We start from the raw sequence: 13,176 nt of genomic DNA, 5'->3' as shown, positions 1-13,176 counted from the left end.
TTAAAGGAGTGAATGGACTGGAGTAAGGTAGGGGGCAATGGAAAAGATCATTAGGTACTTGCGCTAAGGAATTTGGGTGCAGGTCACATCTGGGTGGAATTTCACAATTTTAAAGCTTCTGGCTAGATCCACTCTCCCTCGCTTGTTAAGACTGCCCAAAAGTGTGTCCACTTTGTCAGACTGTAACGGCTTTCCTTAGCTCACAAATCTCTTCCCCCAAAGATAACAGCTGCATTTAATTTAGGACGCCCTCTGGGGGTTGCTTCATGTGTAAGCTTTGAGCACTCTAAACTGGATCAATAGAAGTGGGAGGGTCTTCTTGGGGTAGCAGAGCTGAAAACCTATTTTAACACTCTAGGTTCACCACAAATGACCTTGGCTGGCTGGCACAGCTCCTGATTCCAGAATTGGGATTGTCTGTGTCAGTTAACTATGCACTGGAAAATGCCCCAGAAGTAGCATTAATAACTGGTTCTCTAGGTTCCTGGGACTTACTCACATTGCGACATGGATTTGTCAATTATGACTTCATATTCATGCGTTTAAGTTTAGGCTTAGTTGAACATGACGCATCTCTTAATTTCAACCAGCAAGCCCCCAAGTTCCTCAACTAAAACCTCCATATCATCGAGGGTACAGATATCATCAGTATTTTGCTAATGTTTTAGCCTTCCCAGGTTCTGCAACATTATCAAAAGCCTTGCGTTTCCCCATTATCAACAGGCTGCTGAGTGCAAATCAGAGACAGATGTTAGGATCACCTTGTATGAAGAAGCAAACAAGTCGACAACAACAGTAGAAGGTCACAAAAAAGAAGACAAAAAGTAAAACACAAATTATACTATGATTATTAGCACTATAAGAGCGAATTCCTATAGTGGTGCTTCATGACCCTATGGCTGCAATTAAAATATTGTTCAAGAGTTTGAACTTACACTAAAAAACAGTCAATGCATCCTCAATATAGGCAAGTAAAAAATACAATGTTTAGTATCGTTATCAGTCTTGAATGCCAGAGTTACTCCAGTAATCCCACAAGGTCTCTAAAAATTGGCACAAGGGCCTGATTCTGCAGAAAACCAGTACCTTTCCAATGGACAAAAGGGGGGGTAAGCCCAGTCCCTTCCGGGCTATGATGGACACAAGATGGTATCTTCCTGGGTACGTCCCGCACTGTGCGATTGCAGAGGGCACTTTTGAGCACGATGGAGATAGGCCCCATCCCCTCCTGGGGCCTAATTCTGCCGGTCTGCCTCCTGGCGTGGGGTGTTATAAGGGAGTAATCCCCAGAGTCCATTGGGGTCTGAGTAGGCAAGACACCCTTTAAACAGACTCCAATGCCCACATTCATAAATTAGACACATTTAAAGCAATTCTTCAGGCCACATTCACTAGTTACTATATATGCCACAAAAGAAAATCCAGACTGAGTTGGAAATCAGCTTAAATTGGTATCAGAGAGTACTGATTTAAATCAAAACACTATCCCACAGGTAAACTTTACTTCGTAGAATTACAGAGTTTATGGCCAACAATGCCAAGAATGCAGGTCGGAAAAACCTACATATATGGCTTCACCTACTGCAATTTGCCAACTTTATACACAAATACAACACAATTAGGAGACTGTTTTACTTACTCTTTTTTCGTGGCTGAGATGGTGACGTGGATTGTGAAATTGCACCATTTGTTCCATTTTCTTCATCCTCTTTTGGCTCCACTTTAACCTCTAACTTTTTCTCTTCCACTTCCATTGGCTCCTGCTTAGACTCTGCCCCATCACCTTCTTCCTTTGCTGGCAATGAGGATGATGAAGATGATGAATTTTCTTCCAGCTAAAATTAGAGAAATATAGGTACAACAATCAGTTAATACACCTCCGCAAAGGTTACACTCCAATGACGTCATACAAAATGATTACTGGAAAACAAAGCTGCTACAAAATATTGAAGGTTTTTCTTCTATTTCAAATGGCTTTTATGTGTCTATCTCCTTTTGAGAATAGAAAGAGAGACTGCTCAACCACCATACCTACATTTAGTGAAGTACTTTTGTCACCTTAAGTTGTTTAGTCTGTGCAGGAGTATGGCAGCATCACAACTGCTTCCCATTCCTAAACCGGCATTTATTAAAGCAATTACCAAACCCATTCTGTTACTGCTGCCAAAAACCACTGGTTTTGTACTAAAAAACATGCCAAAAAATCAAAAAGTTGTGCTTATTTGTAACAGACATAATACATACTGAGGCTCCTTAGACCTTTTCTACTTGGTCTCAGTACCAGGACTAACATTCATCTTCTGGAGTTTTGCACTAGCACTGCACTACACTATGGAGACAAGATGACTGCTAAATATTGCAGTTATGGAGACAGGATGACTGCCAAATATTGCAACTATGCGAGACATCTTCGGTGCCCAAATATTTTCTACCGCGGAGGACACATGAAGATTAAAAAACTAAGAAAAGCGTGATAAATCGGCAGCCTGATCCCACTATCAATCACAAAAAATGGATACCTACTTGCAGTCCTGGTTCTGCATTGTAGCATCTTTACTGAAGTCAAACATTAGAATAATTTCTTGCTGAGTGTGGGATCCCCAAACATGTCTTTGTCACTACATGACTAGAATTGTTCACAAATCATCTGAAAAGGAGACCCATCCAGACGTCTTTATGCTCCTGTGTACTTTCCGCAGGATAACGCAGCCTAGTTTTTATTAAATTGCAGTCATAGTAGAAAATACGAAAAGAGCACCTTTTTGTTAGGCTACTCTGCAGTATATATGTACTATTATGGCATGGCCATTATTGACAATGATGAAAAAGCACAGAATGATAGGCTTTCATTATGAGAGTTGAAAATATATACCGCTAAGTTTCAGAAGCTTCTGCTACCCACGAACCCTAGTACTAGCAGCTGGCCTCACAGCATAAGCGCTTTGTGAAGGTACACTGAAAGAGGAGAATAGTAAGTTATTTTCGCTGCTGTTTGAGGATTAAGGTTGGAGATGAGAGAAGGGCATTAATGACTTAATTGAAGATTCCTATGATGCAAACTCAGGATTATAAATAAGTGAACTATGTGTCCTGCATCACAGGGTCTGTATAAATGTCATAACAAATTATCAAGCAGATAAAAAAAAATAAAAAATAGTGGCCTTTAAAAATAAGGCACAACTACAGAAAAAAACAAATACAGAAAGGCACATACAGCCCCATCTGATCATAGGTTAATAATATTCCCAAGTGCTATTTGGGCAATTATCAAGTCAGCTTTAGGATCTATATCAAGACAATAGTGCATTGAGAATCTGTTGCCAACATTCATGTAGCTGCTGTACAGATATCAGCTAGAGGAACATATCTTAGCTAAGCACCGATTGCTGACTTTGCTCAGGTGGCCTTCAGTGTTGCTGAAAGGTTCGGTTGCTGATAGCACAGTACTACTGCTGAGGAAAAAAATCATAGTAATGCATACTGCAAGCCTTTACAGGTTAGGGCTTTGTGAGGAGAGGTACAGAAAAACGATGTTTCCATTACCATAGCCACAGATGCTTGCAAAGAGAGCTCATACAAGGAATAAAAGCAGTTGGATGTTAAAAAGAAGAGGCTGCTGTCAGAAACAGGACAGTGGAGCTTTGAGTGTCCAACAGCGATATGAGGAAAGAATGTGCTAAAGATGAGGTGTCACAATAACAGGCCAGTGAAACTGGAGAAGGCGAAGGACAGGTAGGTGGTTTAACTGAAAGGCCTTTTTGAGACGTCAGTTGATGACTTACAACATTATGGGCCAGGAAGGTCTTACAGGAATGTGATCAGTAAAAAAGGGAGGTCAACCAGGTACAGATTGACATCCAAATATGGAAGGATGTATTGTTATCACATTGATGTAAACAGCCTTATTATCAATGGACCAATGATAACTGATGTACTGCGTGATTAACCTGTGATCAACACCTGTGACAAAAAATGTTTGATTTCTGAACATGACAGTAGTACTGTGGCAAGTATGGTCCTGCATTCCAGCTGCCTGACTCTGAGATAGAGGAGTACATAGGGCACAATGGTTCATTAGCTCATCAGGGACAACTAGAGAAGCGACACACACCACTATAGGGCCAGACCGAGGTGGCTGACACCTCGGTTCCTGTGCTGGTATCCCATATTTCTCAAACTCTTACAATTTGTTTTCCCTCTGTTTCACCAGCTGAGAGCAAAGGTTTTGCAACACAGCTCATCTTAACCAGCTCACCCACATTGGCACTGAGCAAAAAGTAAAGAGGTGTCTGCTGCTCCACCAGTGAAAGCTCCAGCAACAGGGCTGGGACAGGGCGACTCGCTGACAATGAAAACTTGTGTCCTTAATAATTGGATACAGTGGGAACTTTTGAAATTTACAATTTTTTTCCTACCATGAAATGATTTCCCACTCTCTTCAATCTACCACCTCCACCTGAGGCTCAGGCTGTGATATTACAGTTTTGGCCCAACTGGGTGCAGTTTTGGTACCTCATACAAATGTCCTACCGATATGAAGGAGGATGCTGGGGGAGGACGTAAGGGAAAGAAAGCACTATTGAAGGAAGCTCGCAGCCAGATGAAGAGATGAGGCAACCTATCCAGCCAGAAAGAGGTCAATGACAGACATTGTCAAGAGATGAGGACTTATTGAGGACTATTCATAAGTACTGTGATAAATGATACAGGAACTGGGTGACAAGTACCACTGGTCTACCGTCTGTAGATCACTTTCCCCGTTTTTTTTTGTTGGTTTTTTAAACAGATGATACCCCACTCAAAACTAGTAAGACTGGCTGGATGAAAATATATGCAAGCCAGCAGAGAAAAAAAGCCTTGGGAAAAAAAAAGTCTAACTATGGTTATGTAGCGCACTTCCGGGGTGTTTGAGCACTATTCTGGCATTGGCTATACTGCAATCACAGCTCAGGCTACACTGATGTCTGCTCCTTTGGCTGGCTTACCGCCTAAAGTTAGAGAACACCTTCAGATGGTGTGCACGGAATGGCTGAGTGTTCCCTCTTCCAAAAGTTGCATAACTTGCTAATTGTTGTATGCAGATTAAGGAAAAAGAGGACGATAAAGGGGCAGCTCAATGGAAACCCCTTGAAGTATATATTTTACAATCCCATACACAAACTATCATGACCTCAATGGCAAGTTCAAACGTGAGTAAATAGAGGTTAAGAGTAAGAAGGGAGGTACAAACGTGAGTAAATAGAGGTTAAGAGTAAGAAGGGAGGTACAGAAGGTTGAGGAGAGGATCTTTTCCCATTACCAAAACGTCTGCCACAATGGTGGTCAAGCTGGGCATCGAAAAGGTTTGTCCTGTCTGGGCCAGCCACCATAAGCAGACGCTCTTCCATCCTCAGCCTTGGAAATACACTGCTGGTAGTATGCAATAATACGAGCCAGTTTCTGCCATCTCCACTGTCTACCTTCCATTGCACCAGCAACCTAACCAGAATCCTTTTCCCCAAGGGGGATTTCCTCTTGCCTCTTTTATTGGATACAGGAGACATAAGGTCTACTATAAATATATTTAATTTCCTGGACCACCTTCTCACGGTCAAAACAGTTCACTCAGTTAGTATTTCTAATGATGCACACCATGTCTCAAAGACAGTTTCTGTTACAGTAGGACACCCTGACTGATCACTATGCCTATTTTGCTTAGTCCCAGCTGTTTGTTGAGATGGACTTTGTTGGGTAAGATGCATTATATGATTTTTTAATCCTCTGATAGAATTTATTTGGATGTGCTCATGACATCTATGATGGCATTACTGCTGTGTTGTCAATGTCATGGGATGTTCCATGTTCTGTAAATAAGGTGCAGAATCTCGATGATGTATTATGCTCTGTGCCAGAACGAGTCCGGTCAAAGGGACTGAATGCTGTCAGAAAAGTATTCACTGTCCTACTTGCATGAGTTATGAAGTCAGGAGCAAATATTTCCCAGTATACCTCAGTATCTCCTTTCTGAAGAAGCTGAAGATGGCATAGAACTCGCCATATACTCCTCTCTTCTAACATAGTGTATTAGTACCTAGTAAAAGTAAACCCGATTACCCTGTAAAAAGACAGAATGGTAAGGCCTTGATGGCAAGCAGGAATACTGTTTTGTGCAAGACCTACGTACTATGGACATAATTCATCTCTCTTTCCTTGTTCTTAAGCCAGCCACTAGATTGTCCTCTATCGCTGTAACATCCACACATTTTACTGTTGTGGATTTATGGGCAGCTTACTTTTCAGTTTCATTACACCCAGACAGCTAGTACCTTTTTTACTTGTGTTATGAACAACAAAAGAGTGAGGGAGGAAAAAAGGATCGCTGGCCACTCTCAATCCCCCAGGTAAATGCAATCAAATCAACAAAAGAGTGTGCCTCGAATCTATCAAAAGAGCACTACTGTAGAATCCAAGTTGGTTTCTTGAGAAAGCCCTCACTCACCAACCTGGTTGGTGACATGCTTCATCATCGGGCCCCACCGGGAGAGGCCAAATGCCAGCCCGGTGTGCTTCGACGCCAGAATTACTGCGGAGCTGGTGATGTGAATGGTGTGTGGTGATAGTTAAAAAGGTCTTATTTTTGTCAACAAAATAAATTTGAATGGAAGCCAAACAGACATATATAAAAACAAGATGTAGGACGTATGGACTGAATAGATTGTTCAGCCAAGTCACTTCGGTGTGGTCAACATGTTTCAGCCTATGTGTTATGTTTTAACAGGCATTCGTCAGGACCTTAGATGTAAGTGAAACCCCGGCGGTATGAGCGCGCTAAGACCCACCCTAACCTGAGGGTTAAAAGTGTGAAATTATTTTTTGAATAGAAGAAATGTTATGTTGTAAAAAAATGGCGACGCCCGCATTGGAGAGGAACCGAGTTTATTCTGGATAAAGGACAGACAAACAAAGACAAACGAAAGAGAAAGACACATGTAGAGATTAGACATGGTCTTGCAGGTTTGTCAATGTTGGACATACAGTAACAAGTGCTCTGCGTGGTGCACTGAAACGGGAGCGCTGAACATCTGTGCTATTACGAGATCAGAGAGTGCTTACATGCTGTAGAAAAAAGGTTATTTAGACATGAAGAGGTAACCGTAAAACAAACGGATAAGAAGGGCCCAGGACAAGCACTAGCATTGAGGCAAAGTCATTGTGAAAGAACACTATGCGCAGAGAAATAGACACACAGTGTGGTTGGGCACTGAGCATACAGTAATTAAATGATATCTCACTTTGGGTGTAGAAACTTACTACACCATGGGTCTTGGGAGGGGGGTGGAAGCTACAATGGCACACCCTAGGGAAAAAGCAGGGAAAGGGGAAAAAGGGGACGAGGGTTAAATAAACCATAAGAGAATGGGGAACGCTCGTTACTTAGCTGAGATCCTTGCATTGTTGAAACTCACGCCCGCTAAGCTTGGCACCCGCTTAGCACCTAAGCGGAACTTCTGAAACCGGACCCCGATGGTAAGTGGGAGCGGGGGCCGGTGTGCTTATAAAGAAATGGTACGAACCTCGCGCTCGAGAGGCAGGAAGGTGTGGCCACGAGGGGGGCGTGCCCGTAAAGGGCGTGATGACGTGGTAGGAGCAGTGTCCAGTGGCGCTGCATTGGACAAACCGATCTTGACGGTAGCCAATCGGTAAAGAGATTACTATGCAAGTCTTCATTGTCAAGGAGACAGAAGACTCGTAACGCAGTTCCGTGTACGTAATACGTTCAGCTAGTGTGAATCGCTATGTTACACACAGGCTGATGACGGAGGCAGAAGAATGCTGCTTAAAGTCGAAAATGGGTACATGACGATTTAAAGGCATAATAACATAAAAAATTACATGTAACCAGGATATAAAGGTGGTACAAACGAACGCGGGAGGATGGGCTATGTGAAAAGATTAAGCTCTGTCACTGAGCGAGATATGCAGAATGGCATAGTGGGAACGCGGGGGTCCGTAGGGTATACAGTGAAAGGTGGCTGAAGGGAGTCTAAAAGAAAGGGGGGGGGGGGGGGGGGGGTGGTAGGATGGGGCATTAAATGTCTAAAGGCTGATCAGTAATTCAGGGTTATCAGGCATCAAGCTGTTGTCATGGGAGGCAGAGAGTCTCTCGAAATGGGCATAGAAAGTCTAAGCGCTGGTCAGTACTCTATATTTGCCTTCAAAGTTATCAGGCATCAAACTGTGGTCATGGGAGACAGAGGGTCTCAAAAAAAAGGGGGGGGTTATGTAGAGGGTAGGAAAAGGCATTGAATGTCTAAGAGCTGGTCAGTACTTTATATGTGCCTTCAAGGTTAACTGGCATCAAAATATGGTCATGAGAGGCAGAGAGGCTCAAAAAATGGAGAGCTCCCTATCGTAGGTCAAGGCTAGCACTAGATGGCTCATTAACTAGTGACGTAGCACAGATGACCAGGGAATATTGTCATTTAGGACCTGGAGGTGAGTGTCCAGCCGGTACACCCACCTATTTTCCTTCTCAAAAAGGATTTTCTGGATGTTACGTTCTGAGTGTACTTGCTCGATTATGGTCCACCTGAGGTCGTTAGCGGTGGGTTTGTGTTGCATGAAGTGGTCGCTTAGTTTGGTTGTAATTCTGCCACAACGGACATTACTCCGATGTTCTCCTATGCGTAGTTTGATTTTGCGTGTCGTCATGCCAACGTAGCGTACTCCACACGGGCAAGTGATCAGATAAACTACATTAGTAGAATTGCAATTGGTGTGGGCACGCTGAGTCCAGATCTTGCCTTGTTCCAGAATGAGAGATTTTGTCTGGCTGGTGTGATGGCAGATGCTGCAGGAGGTGCAGGGGTAATGACCCGCGATCTTAGGCAGGCCCCAGGCTTCTGTGATAGTGGGATCCCTCATCTGGTTATTTCTCGGGCGTGTGTGGACTAAGGTGTCTTTGAAACTGCGTCCTTTTTTGAAGGAGAAAGAGGCTTTTCCCACTGGCGGTTGTTACTTGTAAGTATACTCCAATGTTTATTGACCACTTTCTTGACAGCGTTGGAAGCATTACTAGAAGTTGTTACGCATGTCAGGGGTAATTCCTGTTTGTCTTTGGGGTTGTCTTCCAGTAGTGCCTCCCTGGGCTGGTTACGTGCTCTTTTGTAACCTTTGTTAAGAATATGGTCTGGGTAGCCCCTGTGTTTGAGTTTGGTGGGCAGATCCGATGCTTGTTGGCGGAAATCTTCAAGATTGCTGCAGTTTCTTCTCACCCGAAGGTATTGGCCATAGGGTAAATTTTCTCTAAGGGACCTTGGGTGGAAGCTTGAAAAGTCTAAGAGGTTGTACTTTAACCAACAACACTTCCCAAATTAATTGGACTTGACTTGAACTTGGAGATACAGAATCCCCCACTATCTTTATACAAGCATTTAAGAGATTTGGACACATTGATGATGCTGGCTGGTTCTACCTATATCTAATATGTTGAAGATTTGTTATTTGCGTTACCCTCTTATCAAACATGTTTGGACAGAATTACGTTGTTGACCTACTTAGATGGAAAGAGGTGAACGTGTACAAGGATAAATAGCAAAGTTGTCAGGTTAATGTGCAATATTTGGGACATGATATTTCCACAGGGGCGAGGCACCTTTCAAAAGATAGATTTAATGCACTGTTGGCAATTTCACATCCTGAGACTCAGTCGCAGATCTGAACCCTTCAGGGTATGCCATATATTCTGGGATATGTTGAACTTGCTAAACCCTCTACAGGCTCCCACAAAGTTGTCTGTTTTTGATCCAGTTCCCTGGTAGGGGGAGGCAGAAATGTCTTTCATTACCTTTAAGAGTGCTCTAGCTTCTGAACCTGCATTAAGACCCCCCGACTAAGCTAAACCATTTACCCTTTCTGCCATGAGAAGAATCATTTGCCTTCGATGTGCTAACGCGGAAGCATGGTGAACAAAATCGCCCTGTTACTTTTTACTCCACTGCACTAGATCCAGTGATGGTACACTTCCACATATGTTTACAATCAGTCACTGCCACAACTGAATTACTGCAATCCTACTAGAATACAGGTCTTGGTTCTCCTCTGAATGTGGCTGTTCCTTGTGCTGTTAAGTCCTTGCTGAAGAAAAATAAAAACATTTTACAAATGCTAGATTAAATTTATGAATGGATTCTTCCTGAATCCAACTAATATGACTATAGTACAGCCACTTCCCTTAGAAACTGGTTTAATTTCTCACCGTCCCCCAACATGACTGCTTATCTGTTGTGACGCACACTGCTAAACCCTGTGTTGACATATGAGATGATCATATTTCCAACAGTGATAGTGTTTTGTTTGTGTATGTCTCATTTGCAAACTGAAAAAGATCTGGTGGCCTCCTAGGCTCCGTGTACTTAATCTACTTGTTGTGTAAGCAAACTTTCTGAAAAATGTTTCTTTCTCAAAAGTTGCTGAACTGATTGCTTTGATAAGAGCACATGTTTTAGAAAAAAAAGTAACAACTGTGCACACTAATTCTAAATATGCCATTTGTGTGTTCCATCATTTTGGGCAGCTCTGGGCCGATAGACGTCACTTTACTTCAGCTGGCAGACCCATCCAAAAATGGGATTTGTGTAGCTGACTGCCAATCAGTTTACAGTGCAATTAGCCGCCATCAAGGTTAATTACCATTAACTAATTACAGATTATGTTTCCAAAGCAAATGTATTGCCAGGTCAATCGCCTGGTCTTGGACTCCCATTTTCCTAGTTCTTTACAAGATTATCATTTTCCCTTTCTTTCACTCCGGGATTGTTAATCTTCCCTAAAGCATTTAATAATGCTTCAAGATGCTTGGAAGAAAAATGGGAGTGTATTTGACATGGCTGTGCAAAAAGATCAAATCCATTTGTCATGTTAACTAACTTTGTTCTTGTTCACCATGGAGTGGCTCATGTTTAAGAAGGGATGGTGACCTCTTTTCTGCTTCATTGTTTTCTACTTACATTTTCATTCCTAGCACCACATTATTGCTGCTCGTATGCCATTTGCCGAGCATTCAATGTGTAGAGATCAGTCAGGACAGAGCAGGGTACAGAACCACTGCCTAGGTGGCCATTTGTACAGATCCACGTCAATTTCCCACAGATGACAAAATGTCAAAGTATGAATATGTTATACTTGCAGTTGGTTTCTTTTCAGGGTGGATAGAAGAGTATCTGTGTACACATGAAGATGCAAAGACAGCAACAAAATGTTTGTTGAAAGAGTGTCTCAAGATATCGTATTGCAGATAAATGGATTAAGACAAGGGAAGCCATTTTCTATAAATCATCCAAACAGTCTACAAGGCTCACAATATTACACAACAATTCCACTGTCTCTACCACCCACAAGACACAGGAATGGATTCTCGAAAAACAAAATTGTAAGTGTGTGGAAATAAGCCTCAAGTGGCCGGATGCATTCCCTTTACCACTCATGTCTATCAGAAATCCTGCAAACAGAAAGATAAGTTTGAGTCCCTGCGAGGTTATTATGTGAAAGCCTACAATAGGCCTTTCAAAACTTTTTGCAAATGTCCATCTGACTAATGAACAAGTTACCTACCTTCGGTAACGCTTTTTCTGGTGGATACGGTATCTGCCTGTGGATTCCTCACCTTGTGAATATCCCCTGCGCCAGCATTCCACTGAACTTTTTTCCCCAGCTCTCTACGCCGATGTGGACGACGTCAAAATGCATCTGCTCCGATCGCGACTCCGTATGACATCACCGGAGCCATAAGAGAGCCACGTCGGCATGATGACGTCAGTTCCACCCATTTTTTCCGTGCCCCCGAGGCGCACAGGCGGACCAACGACAAATTCAAAGTATACACAGTATACAACATACAATCAAATATGCATAGTACATAAACAAAAGGAAAGCCAAATAAAAAAAGCATTTCCTACCAATGTACCAGAAAGCATAATAACATCTCAAACAAGACAACTTATAAGGTATACAAAGGTGGACAACGGGGAGGAAGGTGGGCCAGTGAGGAATCCACAGGCAGATACTGTATCCACCAGAAAAAGCGTTATCGAAGGTAAGTAACTTGTTCTTCTGATGGATACATCTGCCAGTGGATTCCTCACCTTGTGAATAGATTCCAACAGCAGTCTCCACTCCCGGAGGAGGGCGTCCACCTTCCTATACCAGAAAGTCTTGCAAGACAGAGCGCGCGAAGTGGCCCTCCCGCCTCATCTCAGAGTCCAAGCAATAATGCTTTGCGAAAGTATGGAGGGAGGCCCAAGTCGTGGCTTTACAAATATCTGCCACAGGAACACCCCTGGCCAAAGCAGATGTAGATGATTTAGCTCTAGTTGAATGAGCCCTAATACCCTCAGGAGGAACCTTACCAGCCAGGGCATAGCAGATCTTGATGGCAAGGAGGATCCATCTCGACAACGTGCACTAGTGCACCGCTCTTCCTTTGGATTGACCAACATAACCCACGAAGAGCTGATCGTCCAGACGAAAGTCCTTCGTTCTGTCCAAGTAAAAGCTCACAGCTCTCTTTGGGTCCAGGCGATGAAGTCTTTCCTCCTCTTTGGAGGGATGAGGAGGTGGATAAAAAAACAGGGAGAGTAATAGACTGCCCCAAATGAAACAGAGTAACTACTTTAGGCAGGAAAGCAGCCCTGGTCCTAAGTACCATCCTTTCAGCATGTAATGTTAGAAAAGCGGGTTTAGAACTAAGAGCTTGAAGCTCACTCACCCTCCTTGCCGAGGTTATGGCTACAAGAAAGACTGTCTTAAAGGACAAAAGCCTCAGAGTACAGCTATGAAGAGGCTCAAACAGGGACCCCATCAGAAAAGTTAAGACAAGATTAAGGTCCCACTGTGGCATTAAAAAAGGAGTAGGAGGAAACTTGTTTGTAAGGCCCTTGATAAACCTTAGTACAATCGGAGATTTAAATAATGACGGTTGATCAGGAAGACATAGAAAAGCCGATAAGGACGAAAGATAGCCCTTGACCGTGGCCACAGCACAGCCCTGCTGAGCCAAGGAAAGAGAAAACTGAAGCACATCAGAAAGATGGGCTTTTAAAGGGTCAATGGATCTCTCTCCACACCCTTTAACAAACTTAGACCACCTATATGAGTAAATGGACTTGGTGGAGTGTCCACTGGCCGATAAAATAACAT

General features: G+C 43.0%; 1 protein-coding gene across 2 annotated transcripts in view; it reads right to left on the bottom strand.

Moving 5' to 3' along the window:
• Window positions 1-13,176, bottom strand: part of CREBBP (CREB binding lysine acetyltransferase) — a 1,382,831-nt gene that overhangs the window by 700,796 nt on the left and 668,859 nt on the right. For both annotated transcript variants that reach the window (XM_085628465.1, XM_085628466.1), the window contains one exon: window positions 1,640-1,835. In XM_085628465.1, the coding sequence (XP_085484591.1) occupies window positions 1,640-1,835 (196 nt within the window). The remainder of the gene's footprint in view (window positions 1-1,639; window positions 1,836-13,176) is intronic.

Source organism: Triturus cristatus, chromosome 10 (genome assembly GCF_964204655.1).
Source record: "Triturus cristatus chromosome 10, aTriCri1.1, whole genome shotgun sequence".
Taxonomy (NCBI): domain Eukaryota; kingdom Metazoa; phylum Chordata; class Amphibia; order Caudata; family Salamandridae; genus Triturus; species Triturus cristatus.
Note: the sequence above shows the minus strand (reverse complement) of the source record. Positions and strands in the feature narration are given on the sequence as shown.